This window comes from Ammospiza caudacuta, chromosome 1, assembly GCF_027887145.1.
Source record: "Ammospiza caudacuta isolate bAmmCau1 chromosome 1, bAmmCau1.pri, whole genome shotgun sequence".
NCBI classification, from domain to species: Eukaryota; Metazoa; Chordata; class Aves; order Passeriformes; family Passerellidae; genus Ammospiza; species Ammospiza caudacuta.
The window spans coordinates 114,848,336-114,868,024 of NC_080593.1; the positions used below are offsets into that span (position 1 = coordinate 114,848,336).

General features: G+C 37.0%; 1 protein-coding gene across 1 annotated transcript in view; it reads right to left on the bottom strand.

Moving 5' to 3' along the window:
• Positions 1-17,658: 17,658 nt before the first annotated feature.
• The window catches only part of ALKAL1 (ALK and LTK ligand 1), a 32,202-nt gene continuing 30,171 nt past the window's right edge, over positions 17,659-19,689 (bottom strand). Inside the window, exon 4 of the mRNA XM_058820090.1 lies at positions 17,659-17,723. Within this exon, the coding sequence (XP_058676073.1) occupies positions 17,659-17,723 (65 nt within the window). The remainder of the gene's footprint in view (positions 17,724-19,689) is intronic.

Consider the following 19,689-nt stretch of genomic DNA (forward strand, 5'->3'; position numbering starts at 1 on the left):
AGTGGGAACAAAAAAGTCACATAATCCATATGAAAGATCTTTTTAAACATTGCTGCTTTCTTCTTTCCTCATACATGGAAGTATATGAACATTTTGCTACTCCAGTCATAGGCTTGAAAACACACCAAAGTCAGCGAACTTTCGAGGAGTGTGTAATCACTTTAACTAAAGCTTTATCAATGCTTTTTTGAATCTCTGTCACAGTCTCAGCTGATGTATTAATTCTTATTTGATTTTAATAATCCTTAGCCATAGGTGTGCTGAAGTGATACAAACACATTATCCTGTGACTTTAACACCAGCCCTCTAACCAACTGGTGGCCTTCCAGCAGTGTATACTCAAACACAGTATAATACCTTAATTTCCACTGGCATTTTGCCATGGCTACACTACTGTCATATTTCTCTCATCGCAGTGGTTAAATGCTTGGAGCACAGGTTGTTTTATTTTAGCCAGTAAGCTTAATAAAATATAAATATTTATGGATACAAATACAATTCCAACATGTTATCAAGCTGGCCAAAATCTACTCACGTATCTGGTTCCAGGGATTTGGCTACTGAACTTGACAACAGGAAAATGATTGAATTGATCAGCATTGTAAGGTAAATATGATATTGTAAATGCAGGTCTACCGATGAAGGGAGAGAATGGCACATCTGACTCCATATTATCAGAAGGCTAATTTATTACTTTATAATAATATATTATATTAAAGAATACTATACTATATTAAAGAATACAGAAAAGATACTTACTGAGTGCTAAAAAAATAATAATGAAAACTTGTGACTCTTTCCAGAGTATCAACACAGATTGGCCCCAATTGGCCAATGAGTCAAAATAAACTCACACCAGAGACTAATGAAAAAATAACCTGTGGGTAAACAATCTCCAAACACATTCCACATGAGCACAACACAGGAGAAGCAAATGAGACAAGAGTTGTTTTCCTTTTCTCTGAGGCCTCTCTCACTGCCTTTCCACTTCCCAAGAGAAAAACCCTGGGCAAAGGAATTTTTGCAGAGAATATGAATGCCACAATATGACAGTGAGTTTGCAGGAGATCCGTAGCAGTGACCTGCAAGTAAAAAACCACTGCTGCTCAGATTCAGTAACATAACACTATATGAGGTCGCTTAGAGAATAAAATAAATTTCTGAGAGATCAATATCTTACAGAAAGGCCTGTGATCCCCTCATCCTGCCCTTAGGCAAGGGAATGCAGGTGCAATCACTCTTTAGCTCCAATTTCTGATGTAAATTGGGGAAAGGAACTGGGGGAACTGGGTTAGAAAGAGAACTTGGGCCAGGGAAGGGAGCAGGGCATCTATCTCCAGGCTTCTGTGGAGACAGCTGAGAAATCAGTCCACTAGATGGAAAAGCTTAAACTTCTCTGTCTTCTATGTTTCTTATATAACCAAAGAGAGCTCTGCCATAACATGTGCAGTCTTAAATATCTTATTAACCAAAGTAAAGTGAGACATTGCCTGCCAGCTGTGTTTTTCCAATGTCCCTTGGCTCAGCTGCGCACCATCTGTCTTTAAATCATAAATATACTAATTACATTTACCCTTTAAGGCTCTAATCACCTAGGCTTGAGTAACCCTCAGACCACAGGCTCATATTCACCTCAAATCCTCTAGCCAGACCAGGTGCAGCAGACAGATATAACCTCTGCAAGATTTTCTTGATGAGAATAGATTTTTCTGAGAGCAAAATCAAATTCAGGTGGACTTGGGTTTTAGACATGGTACACATTTTCTGATAGCAGGAGTGTTGCCCACAATATGCTTTTCTTAAATATTTGTTCCATTAGCATTTAAAAATTCAAGCAGTAAAGCTACCACTGTATTAATTGAGAAATAAATCTACAGAAATCACTACAAAATGAAAACAACGTTGGATAATGATGTTCTTTTAGTTTTTATGTTTTACCTCATTTGCCATTTTGAAAAAAAAAATGCTCATTTAAATGTTAAATATTTTGGAGACAGCTGAATAACTCAATGGTTTTAATAATATTTTCTTTTTACAGAACTTCACCATCTACTGTAGCTCCAAGACATCTTCTGAAGAAAGCCGTAAAGAAAGGAAAATATGAGTTTGGAAAATGTCAAACAGAGGTCCTTGGTGTTTTATACCTCCCTGTCAATAATTCTAAGGCCTCTTTTAGCACAGCTCAGCTTCTGACATGGTAACACTTCCTGTGCAATACATTTGTAGTGATATATTCATCTGCATAAGAGAAGAGAAACAAAGTAAATATCCTAAAGAAAGGATACAGAACAAGCAGAAAAACAGGAAAGCTGAAAAAAACTGAAAGAGAAGGCCAGAAGAAAAATTTGTCTTAGCAGAATGTACTCAGATATTTATATTCACTCCCTTTGGAAAAGCTCATTGCATCCTCTTTAGTGAAAATGAAGCAAGTGTGTCTTTTTTAGCATATGTGCCCACATATCATCTCTGTGATAGTGTAAGCAAAAAGACATAAATACAGAAAAAGAGAAGCAAACTCAGGGCAATTATCTCCCAACTTTTCAGGCAATACTCCTTTCACCTGGTACAGTTGCAATTTCAACTGTCTTTTACAGTCCCTAACTTTGCTTTCAGTAGCAAACAGAGCTTATTCTTCAAAGACCACTACTAAAACTGCTGAACTGTATTATTTTACTGTTCTTGATAGCTGGTATTTCAAAGACAACAAACAAAGAAAATGACTGATGGATATACATTCATAGAAGGGATGGAAAATTAAAGATAAACCATTATCTTATATGTGTGATGGTTTTTTTCAGATTTACTGTATTCATTTTGAATGACATTTTATGCCCTCAGGGTGAGAAGTTCTGTTTACTGTACAAAATAATCTCCTAAAATTCTTTACCATTTTAAAAGCAGACACTAATCTTTCCACCTGTGCAAAGATACAGCAGAAAAGCAATCTGAACTCTCCAGATACATCCAAACTACTTTGAAACACAAGTAGTGCCTGACAACAGAATTTCATTTGGAAACAGCAGATAGAATATTTAGCATTGCCTAGTCACACCAAAAGAAAGAAAATAAGGGGGAATAACTGAGCAAACCCAAAACTTCAATTGAGGTATTACATATTCTTTCTAGCAGCTCAGTAGGATTTCATTGATCTATTCTGAGGAAGTTAGGAATTTGCATCGCATGAACCATGGGTAGCAAAAAGCCAGTTGTGATTTTTACATGAGATTGTCACTGTGTGCTGTTCTCAGAGGGTTCTGCTTAATAGTTACACACAACAGGACAGAGTACAGCAGAGAAACAGAAGTTCCACGCACATTACCAAAAGAGGTGTGTGGAACAATTCATACATTGCCCATGAGGTTGCTAAATGATGTGCTAAGAACCACTCTATGCTATTATTTTTGACTGTTTACCTGTTCTTGCAGTGTTCTGACATTGTCTTCATAAGACAGTGCAGCAACCCTGATGCTCCAAACCACTGGATTTATCTGTGTCGCCAAAGTAATTGGTTTTCAAATCACATCTGTGCTGCAGAGTAAAACATTTTCCTAAGTGAGGATCTATACAACCATCCATCAGGGTCAAAGGGTCACAACACATGTGTTACAGCCTCAGAGCAGGTCTGTCTGAGCACTGTGGACAAGTGCTGCTGAGTGCCAGATGGCACACACATGATCTGATGTGATGTTCTTCTCCCCCACACCACCGAGCTCCGCGCTCTTTGAAGACACACGCTGCTGATGTGAGTTAGTGCACATCTGCCCCCTGCAGCCACCAGCCTCCTGCAAACACGGCCTTCATGCCTCTCCTCATGTTTTATATCAGCTGATCCTTGTCATCTTTCACATATACAAAGGACATATGGTGCGGATCTCTGGCATGCAGGGACTCAGATTTGGCCAAATGGGAAGCAAGCCATGAAGGACACAGAGAGAATGTTGCTTTCATCACAAGCCAAGACTGTGGGAACTGTTCTAGACATTAGCAGACCTTTATGTTGAGGTTTTTCAGCATGGAAGAAGATGCATAGCCTATTCCATGACAGCCAAAGTAAATAGTGCTAGCAGGACTCCCTTATTTCTCTATTTTTGAACTAGACATCAGAAGCAGTTGCCAACGTGATGGTGACTGAAATAAATTCAGTGTACAAAAAACCATCTTCGTTGCTATTCATTGGCAATATTTTAATGCTGTTGCTGACCCTCTACAGTAGTGACCAGTCAGGCTGAAGACTGTTGTACATTTCTTTTTTAAGGTAAATCACATGAGGGGAAGTCAGGCCAATAAAAAACAAATACCAGAAAATTCTTTTTAAATACTAGGCATCATTATTTTTTACAAAAAAATTGAATAGGAATTTTTAGTCATAGCCTGGTTTTCATCCTCAGATAATTTAATGTCACAGTACAGCAAGAATTCCTGGGTGGTTTGCAGTTTGTATCACCCTGGAGAGACATTGTCTTTTCCATTTCTCTGTCCAGCAGTTATCCAGGACTCGCATAACTACTCACAGTTAGTGAGTACAGTGTAAGAGTGATGCTGGGAAAGTATGCAAGTGTCTTAAATATTTTTAAATTAAAAAGAAACATTCACTGTGTTCTGTCAATTTCAGAAAAAGTTAAGTTACAAAAACCAGTTCTCTCTGTCTGCTCTCCTGTCCCATACACAGCCACTTAGAGGGAAACCAAAACTTTGAGATGCCTCATTAGCTATTGACTCAGTCATATAGCAGGGATAGTTGGCTTGTTCCTGTCTGTCCTGTGTATAGAAAAAAGCTGTCAAGAAACAGTCTTAATTTTAGTAGTTTAGGGAATGAGGGAGGAGAACTGTCATTCAAAATAGTTTTTATAATTTATCTTGGAAGTACAAAAAAGTTTCTGACAGACATACCTTTGCATCTGAAACTTCAGGTGCATCAAAGGTATCTCTATTCTGTCAGTGCAGCATTAAAAAAGTCTTCATTTTCTTGCAGGAAAAGGTAGGCCTAAAATGTTTTACAGGACTTCCTAATTATAGAGTACAGCCATTGCCAGTCTCCTTAAGTCTAATTTAGAAAGAAACAAGCAAAGTAAAAAGCATAGGCTTTAAGGCCAGAAAGGATCATTAGATTATCCAAATTTTTATGTGTTTCAGGCCAACACATCTTAATATGTTTAGCTGCTTACTAAGCCTAATAATTTATGAATTATCCTGGTACTTTTTTTTTTGAAAACACTCCGTTTTGAATTCTTTCCTAATGCTCCCAGAGAATTGAACATACCTCAATAGATTAACTTTTTTTTTCACAGATCATTAGTGATTTAGGGCCATTCTAAATTTAAATCTGCATAACAGCAGCTTCCAGCTTTTTGTCTTTATTGTACCCCTCCATACAAATTTATGAAGTCCCTTTGTGCCTTGCTCTTGGGAAAGTAATTAAACATGGAAATCTATTCATTACTTAGTAGCCTTTAAAAATCTACTAGGCAGGCTGAGCCCTTTAATTCTGTCATTCTAACATATACTTTCCAGCTCCCAGACATTTTTATTCTGTCCCTGCTCTCTCTCCACTTGTGCAGCAGATCTTGAAGCTGTACAGATAAACTACAGATATGGAGGTAAAAAGATAAGTTAAACTCTGTGATGAAACATATCACAAAGGTAGCACCACTTTTTTCTCCCAGGAAAAACTTCTTAGTACACCTAATATGAACCTAAAATTCTTCCCAGGGTTTTCAGGAAGTAATTCTTCATTCTGTATTTATGGTCTGTATTCCATATTTCTACATGTGTAGCCTTAGTTTTGCTAAAATATTAAAACAGGCCTGTCTTATAAATCAGTCTGGACATCAAATAATCCATATGATTATATTTTTTTTGATTACTTAACATGACTTTTACCAGCAATAACTTCATAGTTCCAAATCATAAATCAAAAATATTTAATTAGCTTTAAAAGCATTAGTTGATGTGACGCCCCTTTTCAACAGCTCTCCCAATTAATAATGAGCTGTCATTGGCAGTTCATTTCAGATCATCCTGTCAGCTGTTTGCAATCTGTCTACAAAGGCAAAATGCAGATTATATAGAGCATAGAGAGTAAAATAAAAATGAGATAGAGGAAATTATAAAGTTTATTAAAGTGAGAAAAGAGCTCATACTGCCTTAAAAAGAAGCTGATTGAATTCACCCAATAAAGCAAGTAAAAGTGAGATGGATAAAGGAGTCTACAGCTTGGGGAAGAAAATCTGAACAGTCTTTATTTCATGCTGGGCTCCTAATATAGTCATTGTCAGTTAGGATCTCATAGACTGCAAGGCAGTGAAGTGAATAGACATGCTCTCCTCCCACTTCTAATCTGTTTCTCCAGACTCTCAGCCTGTTAAAACAAACTGCACTTCTCTGCTTATTTACATACTCAAGTTTGCTCTGGCAGGTGGTAACAAGGTAGAGACTATATAATTCTTAGCAAAGGCTACAGCCATAGAAGCACTGTGATGCTTAAAACCAGAATGCACTTTCCAAGACGTGTGGGATCAGAATATCTTAGTTAAAACCTGTGCTGTTACTCGTTTTGCTGTGCCCATGCAAGTCTCAACATTTTCTTCCCATTCTTCAGTTCCCCTCTTATGGAAACTGATATGATTAGATGTCAAAACATAAAACAAATTAATCTAACTTTTATCACTGGAGTGCTAAATTGTATATAGGGTGAGTCAAGTCTCAAGGTCACCTCCAAGAGTTTTTCTTACCATTGCACTACTTTAGTTAGCAACTGACAGGAATTCTATTTAGGAATGACAGATTTACTGTACAGACAGCTTCTTCTAGTGGAAGTTTTCACTAGATTTCATCTTCTTTGAGATATTTTGCAAATATCATGTTGCCAGTTATTATTAGACCTTATGTTAATTTAAAAATAAAAATTCCACTTGACAAAAATATTATCGTACATGTGCCTCCTTTGGCTTGAAGCTATCAATCATCATGATGAAGTAGACATAAGTTATGAGATTTCCATGGAGGAAAGAGTACTGGTCCAGTGAGAGAATGTTATAACCCAGCTGTAGCAATAATTCCAAGCAGCTTTTAGGCAGTGAAGTCTTAATAAACTTAAACACTTGTTTAAGCCAGATTTATTGAAGCAGCTTCACATAATGTGGTTCTGGTTTAGGGTTTTTCTATTCTGGGCAAAGCACCAACTGGAAAGAGGCCTTGGAGTATGCACTCCCTAGTCCACTAGAGAGTCCTCTGAAAACGTCATATACCTTTTTCTCTGCTCTTCCGTGTCCTCCCATCACATGTATTCCTAATATTAAATAATAAGATAGTTCACTATTCTATGATGCAAAAGTAAAATAAAAGAAAACCAAAAGGTTCATTTTTTATTCACCAAAAGAGGATGCATGTTGCTAAGCTTACACCTGAGACAGCAGGTTTCTGACAGTTCCCATGTGGGGATTTGCCATTGTCTTGGATATCTCTGAAAGCTCTTAGTGTTGCTTATTTAGCTTTGGTTTTTTTTCCAATAAGAAAAAAGTCCACTCTAAATTTTCTATTTGCATGCTTCATGTTCATTGTGTTGTTCTTTCATGTTATCTTGAACTCCCTCTTTTTTTGAAGTGTAGTTTGCCCTATATTTCTCCCTCCAGAATGACTTCTATTTAGATTTTGTACTTTAGTCATTTTCAGGAGCTATTTTTATTTGCATGACCACTTTTCATAGGTTTCTTTCCTCCTTCCTGACTTACTCAGAGGAGTTTTTCCATTGGTATCTATTTTATTTCTGTTTACAAATTTAAAGGCATATAATATAATTTTGGAAGTTCTAGCAATCATTCCTTCCTTTCAAACATAAGCCAGTCTGGAATTCATCTCTATTCTTTCCAATAATAATTTATACACATGAAAACAAAGATTACTTCTCTTGCAAAGCACATTAGTCTTCACCATGCTGTGGGGTCTCCAGGATCTCTTTGAGTCTAAAAAGATTCTAGTTCAATTCTAGTCTAATAAACTAAAAGCAATACCTGAAATATGCTGCTTTGCATTGTGCTACTAAGTCCCCAAATTTTTTGCTGCTTCTCCAAAAATTAGTATTGTGATGAAAAGATAAAGTGTGACCTGATCAGTGTTTCTTGTTATTATAGGATGTGGGTGAAAACTAAAACTGGAAAGAGAATTATCTCAAATTGTCTCTATTATTGATGCCATTGAGTCTTAATGAAAAATGACTGAAAAAAGTCTCAGTCCAAAGCCTTCTCCAAGCAAAGCAGTGACAATGACTGTGACACTCTGTATTGAATTTGCATTGGGTTTGAGGAACTGCTATGCATCCTGGCCTGAGGATATCAGACAGTGGAGAACAAGGCAGTTTCCTCAGAACTCTGACACTCAGTTTGGTGTTAGCTTTCAGCCATGAGACTGTATGAACTGGCTGCAAGAATTCAAGCAGTATCATGGATACAATTATTTCATTTGGAAAAATGCAATATAACTCAATAAACTGACAAAATCCAGTCTCACCAAGAGCAATTCAGCCCCAGAACAACTTAAAAACACATTCCTGTTGTTCAGGTGAGAACAAAATATAAGCTGGTGGTTTATGTGCTGTGACAGTCTGCTGTGTACCCTGGGTCTGGGTGTGACTGGGAATGTTCAGAACCTCTAGGGTTCAGAAGCAGCTTTTTTATACTTAGTCTCTGGTTATCACCTGTAAATAAACCATGAGCCTGGTGAATGTGCCCTGAAAGCTGTACAGTTCCTGTAACAGAAGTACAGATTTTTCTCAGGGTATGGGAAATATGAAGGAATCCTTCAGGAGCAGGTATGAAGGATTTAGGACCCTTTTTCCCCATCTTGCAGTCCTCAGTTTCTGAAGGCATCAGTATAGGATATATGAATGGGAGAGACCTCTTAAGTTGCTGAATTAACATATTAGACAAATACATCTTTTAATTACCATAATTTAATAAACATAATTCAGTCCCCTAAAAAAAATGTTTAAAACTGCCATTAAAATACTCTCTCAGAATGTGACGGTGAAATTATTCAGGGTTTTATGCTTTCAAAGCATCATCCTGACTTTTGTCCACAGTCAGCTTCTGTGGAGTGCATCTTCATATAGACTTTTCAGACAGAGAATTGCTCCAAAAAGTTAATGACTGATGTTATATGGGTAAGGCAGTAAGGATGTGGAGATCATGTGAGGAGAAATTATTCCCGTTGAAAGCCCTAAATAGCTCAAGTTCACAGAAGTTTAGAGACACAAAAACTTAAAGGAGCATTTCAATATAGCACTACCCAGGCACTCAAAGTTGCACTCAGGAATGCGTGAGTTATACAGATCCTCATGTCTTCCAGTTGAAGCAGGGACAACATGGTAAGGCAGGGACATATTTATTTGGAGAAGCAGGGTTCAAAATGGAAAAGAAAGAAAAGGAAAGGATGCAGTTTGTTTGCTTTCTTAGACCTCTCTTACCAAATGCAAAATATTCCCTCTATTTTGTAGAATTCCCTCTAATGAAGCACAATCAAAAAGTGATCAATTTTAAGTACTTTTGTTGATGATAACAAGTCACTTTGAATATTCAAGATGAAAGCTTACCTGTAATATATTCCTACCAGACCTTAAGATACTGAGTGACAGGTAAACAATGAAAACAATAAATTTGACCTGGATAATCAGGAAACAATGTTTGTGAGAAAAATCATACTGCATTTTATGTACAGATATAATGATGGGCTTCAAGCTAATATTTTCTGAGATGTGGAAATGAAATATTTCCATGAAAATATAAATTCATTGTTCATCTCTAACTAAAGTGAATGCTACTACAAAAGAAATTTCAGTTATAAAAATTTGAAATATTTAATTTATTTACTGTTTATAGAATGAGTTCTAAGGGAGGCAAAAGGCATAAATGGAGTTCATATTGCAGAGAACAGACTACTGCAAAATGGGCTTCATAAGTAGAAGTGCATGACCATCAGTGAAGGTTTCAAATAAAGATCACAGTTTGTCTGTAGTAAATTAATAAGTAATTATTCCTTGAACTGATTGCTTCATGTATAAAATGTCAAAATTACCCTATTGAATGTAAAAACGGACAGCAATTCTAATTACAGGACTACTTTTTTCAAGAAATATAGGAAGGAACAAACATTTTTCATACTGCAAGTAAGCAAATGCAAGTAGCAAATCAACTACTAAAGCAAGGGTCAGAATTACTGCACTTCCATAGAAGTACAGGAGTGATAAGGACAAATGAGAACCAAAGCTAAATTAATTACACTCATTACACTGTGCAGTGTAATTACATTAATAACACTCTACATGGATAGTAGAGTGATTCTAGTATGGTTCAAAAAATACTTATCTTTGGGTTTAAAAGCAAAAACCATCCTATAAAATGATATAAATTTGTCTGTCAAATATTTAAGAATTATCATCTAACAGTGAAGCTACATGAAAACTTCACAGATTATTTGCACCCTGTTCTTTCTTTGGTGGACTTTTAATGATAATGGCTTATATTTGATTCAATTTTTTTAATACCTGTCTGTGAGCAGGGGATAAGGTTTTTGTATTCATAGAGACAGTGAGGAGAGTTCAGCTATTGTATGGTTGATGGAGGAGGAAAGAAATTGGATGCAGACAAGCAGGAAATATTAGCCTAGGGAGTTCAAACCCATACTACAGAGTACTAAGTTCTGCCTACCCTCACTCCTTTTATTTGTACCTCTCCTTTCCTTCTCCATAGCTATCTTTCCCAGCTCAGGTCCGGTACTGGTAACCCCTGATTATGGGATGGTGAGAGCAGTGGGACATATTTCAGGCAGATACTTCCTTTCCCAGCATGGCAGCTACTCATCCTGGTCTTTTGCACCAATCAGTTGTCACAGGTCAGAGTCTCATGCCAAACTTTCTTGCGCTGGGTGACTCTGACAGGTCCATAAGCAGCATCTCTATTTCTGCTGACCAGTGCAAGCTACTGACCCAGGTGAATTAGAGATCCCATGGTGGTTAAAGAGGATCAGGTGGAACAAAAAGAATGTCTGTGAGGTGCTGGTTTCTTTGGTTGTGTTGAAATAATTAGGATTTTTACGTCTCCTATGCCTAGAGTATTTATTTATCTAATGTCCCAACTTTACACATTTCCTCCTGCAGATGAAAACCAACATAGCCATTAATAAAGTATTTTAAATATAATCTGAACATATATTCATTTTGTTACTTTACATCTCAGTCACTCTCCCAACACTTTTGCTGGTCTTCACAACAGGTGACCAGTGCATGTGTCCAAGGTGAATCTTGCAGTTAAACTTTTCCACATTTTTTGCTTATTCTCATTTTTGGTGTCTTCCATTTTTAAAACTAATGCCTCATTCCATGGTAAAATTTCACTTTCTGACACCTACAAGGTATTCAAACCATCACTTATTTCCTATGTGGGTTCCTATGAGGGTTCCTATGTGCAGCACTGGGTAATTCTAATTTTTTTAGAAAAGCCCCTCCACAATTAGAGTCCTCATCACAGGAAGAGATCCTTGTAAAACTCTGATTGGCTGTCTTGCCCTTTGCTGTCAAATCTCCAAGTGATTTAGGCAGCTGACAATGGAGCCATTTTCCTCCTCACCAATCAAGAACAGTTCCTCGTTTCCATGTACACTTTCTTCACACTGTTTCACTCTGTGGCTTTAACCTCTCTGAGATGACAATAGGGTCTCTGTCCTGCATTTGAATAGCACTCAAAGCACAGACTATGAAAACTTTTACAGTGTTGTGATAAAAAATTAAGATGGTCTCAGCAATGAAGACAAAAAATTGAACTTTGGGTTGTAGTCTCCATTGACGCAGATCCAGGTTAAATTGCTGTTGGCCTTCTAACTGCAATGTGTCGCACCAACAACAGTATTTGCTGACAGTGGTTTTCTTTAGTAATTCAGAAGTCTGGAGCAATAAAGTTGTTTGAAAAAGGTAAACAGTTTAGCAGAGTGAAAAATTGGGTTGAGGTACTACTCTAGATGCTGGCTCTGTCTCTATCCAATATTTTCCACCAGAATAAAAATTAGACAAATATTTTGAGCATGCAAGGACAACACAGTAATGGGAAAAGCCATATTCAGAAGTATTTCTGAAGACAAAATATTTTTTGATTTAATTTCATGAGAAAAAATGAAAGAAAATCTGGAAGAGAAAATGGTCATATGAAAACATGACAAAACTGCAATTTACCCGAGTGTATCATCTCTCAGCTTCTAAGGCATTTGCTTCTTTACTGCGTTTCCAAAAACCATCCTCTATACTTGGTTCCTAAAATGTAGGACCATTAGCAGATCTTAACAACTTACATTTCAGATTAAACAGGAAAGTGATTGTCTTATGCTACTTCATGGTTTTTCTGCTACTAACTTTAGCATCCCCGCATCTAAAAATCGTGATGGTGACAAACAAATGTGTAGATGGGTGGTTCGAAAAAGTTGGATGTATTTCCAGCTACTTAGAGCATGCTGAGCATCAAAAAGGGGCCAAATTGAAAGAAGGGATCCATGCCACAAATGTCTCAAAGAATAATTTGTTTTCAGAAAAAAATAATAAATCTAAGCTATTTGACTTCTGGGAAAGAAGAACTACGGGGTTTTATCCCTTTAATCATTTCATGATTTCTTTTTTTCCCTCATAAATATTTTAACTTGTCATACCAATCTCTGTTTTGCATCTTTGTAACATCTGTGGATCTTCTCTAAGATAGGGACTTGATCACTTTTCAACTCAATAGAAGGAAGATTTCTTTATTTTTTCAAAGGTGAAGCTCTTGATTTAGCACATTAGATTTGAGCTCAAAAATTTTATTAAATAACCTCAATTAGGTGTTCTCATTGGAATTGAGATATCACAAAAAGTAATTTTCAGAAGAAAACCCCACAAGTGCCTGAATTATTTTCAGTTCCTTGAGTAAAGAAAGGAGAAACCTTTTTTAGACTGAGAAATTAGCTAACCAGAGTGGAAAAATCAAAGAGACTAAAGAAAAATGCATTTCTTGGAGACTGATTGTCAGTTCTGAGCCTCATCCTTTGTCCTCCCACTGAAGTGTTTTGGCCAATAATCCTTCTATGAAGTATGTTACCCACAGAGATCGAAAGATATCCTTCTCACCATTCAAACCACTGGCATTTTCAGTATGAGTATTGCTTTCAAGATGGATTAGAAGGAGACTTGAAAACTTTGCTCTTACCAGAAGAATATGATTGCAGAAAGTTAGAAAACCAATCCAGTTAATCACAAAGAGGACAGGACAACCTCCTAGCTGGGACTATGGATGGAGTACTTCTAAAAGTTGGGGGTTGGACTGCTTAGAGCATCACAGGACACTGCACAGCTTTGGTGCAGTAATACACTGAACATGTCGAAAGAAGGAAGAAAACCCCTTTGGATAACAAGGCAACTCTTTGCTATGTGGTGAGGAATCCCAGGGCAAAGTTTTCCTGCTATTCTGTAGTGGGAAAAGTGCTGGGCATAGAAGCTAAGGGGCTCATGAAGCCCACAGTGAGGGAAAGGGTAGAGATAATATTTAATCTGAAGGGATCATCTTGAATGGTCAGTTAATTTCAAGAATTGTGATTTGAGCATAGTAATCAATGTGTGTTGTCAATTACTCTGGATCTGACTGTAAAACTCCCACTGGATACTAGGTTCTTTGAAAAGCAATCACATCAGGTTGCAATGGAAGAGATGAGATAGCAAATGTATAGCAAATATAACCAATACAATTAGATTTTAAATTAAAAATATGTAGCAGTTGTGCCCAGGAGTTTTCCCAAACATTTAAGAATGATGTATCACCAACAAAATTCATTCATTTTTCCCTTGGATTTGTGGTATTATATTTTAAAGCATTTTTTGTCTGTTAGACTTTTTTATTACCCTCTTTGCATACTTGCAAATGTTGTTCACACTAGGTACATGATGCATTTTTGTTTACACCTTATTCAACTGAAGAATAAATGGCTGAAAAAATTTACCTCGTGAAAGTGAAATGCTGTAAATATTAAACCCACAAGTCTGAAGTTCTCAGTGGAGGATTATTTCAAGTTCACCAGTAGAATAAATATATATGTATTAAATAAGTGACCTCTTAATATACTTAAATAACCCCTCCTGTAAAATAGTTTATTTTTATGTTCTTTATTCCACCAAAACTGCATTGCAGTTTTCCAGTCTTTATATTTACATTATTTGCAACTCTTTCCATAAGTGCCGGTACAAATGTAACTGATGAAAATCCAGAATAATCATACAAATGTTCCTGAAAGCAAGGTGCATTTCTGAGCAAATTTTTTTCTGATGCACAATAATATATATGTATATATTAACAAAGCTTCATAATATAAAATATCTTCCATGGCAAGTAAAACTTCCCCACTTACAGCTTATTCAGATTTCAGTTACACAGACTTCTGCATTTCAAGTTAGTGCAAATAATGAGAGTAAGAGCCTGAGCAGAACAATGTCAATACAACGGAACAAGAGAAACAGCAAAATTTTACCAACTCCCTGCATACGGTTATAACATTTAATCAGTACATCATTAGTATTCTTCATATACAATGTATTTAAATAATTGGCTTGTCTGAACTATAGGCAACAAATTTACAAAATAAAATAACGTTTCACACAAATATGGAATGTAGGACAAATATATGAAAATAAAATGCATCTAGTAACAAAACGTTGTAAATCAAAAAGATAAAAGATGTCTTCTCCATTTTTGAAGATTTCAAGGCACTTTCTTGGCAAATCAGAATTCTCTCCTTGGTAGAAAGTCTGCAAAAGACAAAGACATGCCATTTTATAGCTGGTTTAAAAACAGAGAAGCAGACTGCTTAGCAAAATTCTGTTCATAAAACACAGTTTCCCGTGGATTGCATAAATCATAAGATTAACTTCAAATGCCAGCGGGTCTTGCCCTCCTGTGAGCACTAATGAGTTTCGCCAGGACAAATCCTCAGCGTCAGTGCCAAGGGGTTTAACACACAGAGGTCTGGCTTCTGCACCTTGCAGGGAAGCTCCCCATGCACACAGCCACGCGCAGTTCTGCATTCTGGGTTTCATTAAATGCTTTACTTCCATTTGCAGGGATCTGACTCGGGAACTGATAGCAAACCCACCGAAACCTCTGAGGGCTGTAAGGGCGGTGTGTGCCCGGTACCCAGCCCCGGAGCCACCCCGGCGGCTGCCCGGGGTGCGGCGCCTCTCCATGGTGCTGAAACATCCCGGGGACCAGATCCGCGGGCCGACTATTGGCTTTCCCCAAGCAAAAGCGCATTTCGAGGAGGAAAAGACCATGTCTTCTCTGTATAGCCGGATATTTACAGATGAGGAAGGAAAATATTTGCATAATGGCAGTGCGGCTCTTATTTTTTAATGAGGGAAAGGCAGCCTATTTTAGTACTGGCAGGAAAAGGCTTAAAAACAGTTGTCAGTTCTTCAAGTGAGAGAGCCTCCTTCTTCAAGGCAACCAAGAGTCTCCAAGATCTGTCAGACGTTAAAGTGAAGGCAAATTTTCTTACAGGCAACGGGATCTATGGCCATGTCCCCTGTACTCTAGTGTGAGGGTGGTGAGGAAAACAGATCCCTTGTGCCAAAAGATGAAGCAGAAGCAATCAGAGAATTATGTTAGAAATGTTATGTGTTTGAGGGATGAACGTATGTAACTTCTTTGTTGCACTCCCTACTAACAGGGAAGAGAGAGAAACTCCTGCCACTCTTCACCCTTCTCAAGAAAATGTTTCCATTCCAAGAATCAGTGGATATGAGTAAACATGAAGATCTGAGGATGTCTTATTTATGATGGAAACTATCCGCTGTACTTAGCGGAAGAATGGGCTGCGGGAGCACAGAGACAGCTGGGAAACAGTCAGACCATGGCTATACATTTTCCTATAATATTTTCTCTGTTTCTAACAAAATAGAGAGAAAGCCAGCCTAGATACAACGTTAAGTGAATGCAGTGCACACGAGCTGCTAGCAATGATTACCATTTAAAACCTTTCTTCCCTATTTTTCATGTCTTTGAATGTATTTTTGGCAGGCAAATTAAAACACCTGGCTTTGCAAATCATAGCAACTTTTGATCCTTTTGTGTTTTAAAGATGGAAATAGGATGAGATAGATGCTTCTGTACTGTGGATATGTAGGCAGATCTTTGACTCATTCTCTTAAAAGAAAAAGAAAAAAAAATTTGGAACACCAGAAATCTCTCTGAAAGCTCTGATACATGAATCCAGAGATGTAAATGGATACAGGTAAAGGAAAAACAGAGACTAAAAAGGTAACACTGCAGAAAGTAAGAGAGTGGTGAGATGTTTGAACAAGCTGAGATTAAAAAGAGGATACTAAGAAACAAACAGGAATTTAAGTACCCCCCTGCCCTTCCAATTTTTTTTAAGAGGACATTCAGGAAAGGATTCCTTCATTGAGTCAGGAAAAGGAGATACAGGCAAAGTAATGAGATGCCTAATCAGTCTCTAGTTTGCTGTCCTTGCTATATTCAAAACCATCTGCAGCACCTGGAAATCAAGAGGCCAAAGAGACTGAAAAATGTTAAGAAGAAAGGAAGAGAAAGAAATTATGTCATTTCTTCTCAGAACTGAAATATTGCCATATTCTTTAAAGCACAGCCACCAAAATGAATCCCACCTCCACTGAGAAATCAAATCAGCTAACACTGACTCATATCCTACTCTTCTTTTCTTATTCTTGATTAGTATGAATTGAAGTCTTGATGCAGGAAGAAGTGACATACACAACTCCCCCAAGCTCCAAGCTTGCAGTATTTGTCAGGAGGAGGTGGTGAAAGGAAACCATCTTTAAAAAATTTAGATAAATAAAATTCACTGAACTTATACATTTTAGTGGTTAATAATAACAACCAGAGTGTGTATTTACAATTAATTTTTGAAATTACAACCATCTTATTATTATTCAAACAACAGAAGAAAACAAGTCACTTGGAGATGTTACTTTTACACTCAGTGACCATGCTGTGTAATTAACATTTGACATGCTAGTCATAAACAAGAATGGACTGGTTTCTTCTTCAGGATACTTAGTGAAACCTTTAGCTTTCTACATCTTTATGTTCAGTTTCCATCACCATGAAGTGGTTATTAACTTTTCAGAAATTCTCAGAAGACTGTATGGGAATGAAAAGGGGTCCCAGAAATGAATTAAGTGATAGGTCCTCTATGAAGATTGCATTGGTAGACATGAGACCAAAACATTCGGTTTCTTCCATGGATTAACAACAAAGTTCTCTGAAGAATGGCCTGAAATAAATGTGCTGATGATGTCCTTGGGCATTTTCTTTCACCAAGCACACTTCTTCTTGAAATTTTGAACAGTAAGAGGCCACCCAGTGTATAACTACGGACTGCAGGGCCACAAGTGAGTTGTAGGAAATTACACCGGGGCTTGCCAAAGGTATTTGTGCTTCTATGTATTTCCAGGAGGAGCCAGTCAGTTCTGCAAAGCCAAAGCTGCATGTTGATACACTCTGATAATACCACATTTTTTTATGCACACCTGATAACAAGGTATAAGTGTGAAGTAAACCAGTAGACCATTCAACAAATAAGAAAATGAGTGGGGAAAATGATACTTACATAGCAAACATCCTAGGACTGTGTACACAAAGGGCTCATTGCTAATCTTGTTAGCAATCTTGCACACCTTTTGTAATCTATAAAACAGAATTACCCACAGCAATAATGAATCTCAGTTTCCAGACACCCTCAAAAAACTGCATAAAATTAAAGTAAAATTTGTACTTGAATTTCAAACACCCTACACAGTGAAACTGTTATCTGATGGAAATTAATGAAATTATGTGTGCAAGATGCAATGTTAGATTGTACCTTAGCATAGTGCTCTAGAGGAAAAGTACAAGTGATACAAGGAATTAAATTTCAACCAGGAAGTTTTCTACTGGGATGTGGAAGACCAGGAATTTAACTCATTAACTTGGAGGCTATTGTAACTATCATTATAACACAGTCAGAAGTCAGGCTGCTTCAAACATTTTATTGTTCCATTTCTTATTTACTATTGATTTAATTCCATATTTTCCACATTTAAGTACATCTCCTAATCATCAGATTAAAGATACTAACCTCCCACTTCCAATGCCCCTGTGTGTGCCCTTGGTTTAAATGACCACCTGGTTCAAGTGGATCCTGAGTCACTACTGCCTCGCTCTCTGGTATTTGCTAACAAGAAATACATAGGTGCTTCTGTTGCTTGATATGTATTTTAATAAAACTTAATATAAATTGTGCCAAACAGCAAGAAAGTGATTGCTATCTGGGTTTCAGTTCCTCAGAAAATATTTGTACAATTATAACCATGTCAGAAGGAGAGGAAATAACTCATCCTCAGACATCCCATGATGACTAAGGTGTCCCTGACAGAAAATATCAAACCCTTCTAAAGGCACAGGGAAAGATCTTGGCTAGGATCAGTCTGAGACAAATTTGAAGATTTATCTCTCCTTTTTAGAACAGAACATTTCAGGTGAATGGAACTCATTGTCTGCTTTGGGTTTGCTTGGTGCAAGGGGGAACAAAAACTGTGCTGTGGTTTAAATCACTCTTTTAATTTTACAATTTGCTTTGATCGGTGAACTAAAACATAAGTTCTTTATATCATTCAAAATCACAGTCTTGTTTTTAACCTTAAGAAAAGTTATTTAATTAGAAGAAAAATAATATTACTCTTTTTCTGGAGAAATAAAGTGAAACACTCAGGCAATACATAAGAGTCCAAATAATATTCACATGCTTTGGATCCATGTTTCAAGGCATACAATATGGTATTTTTGTTGCACAGCATGTAATAGAAATATGCCTTGCCTACTCCTGTGTCTGCTTAGAAAGCTGCATGTATATATTTTGTGGATCAGCCATGGATTCCTACAATCCAGCTTCTAATAAGCATAAAAGCAAATGGAGATGAGGGCTGCTCCATCCCCTTTCAAACACTAAATCCTCTGATGTGCTGAGCAATGGTGAGAGAGCACCTCAGCTGCTCACAAACAGTGTTTCTAAGTGATGCAGCCAGAAGGTCCCATTGTTTTTTCATGTTAAATCCTGAAAAGCTTCCAAAGCACCAAACTTTGCCCACAGTTTGTGCTTACACATCCTTAATGAGATTCACCTTCTCTAAGTAAAACACACTGCTTCTTTTCCACTGACTTTAATTGAATTGTCCATTGCACTAGAGAATGCTGAAGTAACTTCTATTTAAGGAATTTCTATTTTGGGGTTTTTCTTTGCTTTTCGTCCATTTTATCCAAGAACACTTCTATTTTTCAGCGTCTCTGACAAAACTATATTCAGGCTGTGTTAAAGCAAAGCTTCTGCAGTCTCAGAGAGGAAGTTTGCTTGATGAGAACCGAAAGTATCAAAAACAAAATGATGAATCAAATTATTTTCTGTTGCTTAACAATGGGCATATAATAGAAAATTATACTCACAAGCTGAAATATACTAAACCCCAAAGATATAACTCTACTATTAAGCATTAATAGAAGGTAAAGAATGGTTCAAATTTTATCTTGCACAAGGAAAGCTAAAGAGAGCAAGAAGGAGAATATCTGCCCTCTGCATTAGCATGCCCTACTGATTTTTTCAGTGTAGTTTTGGTTTCAT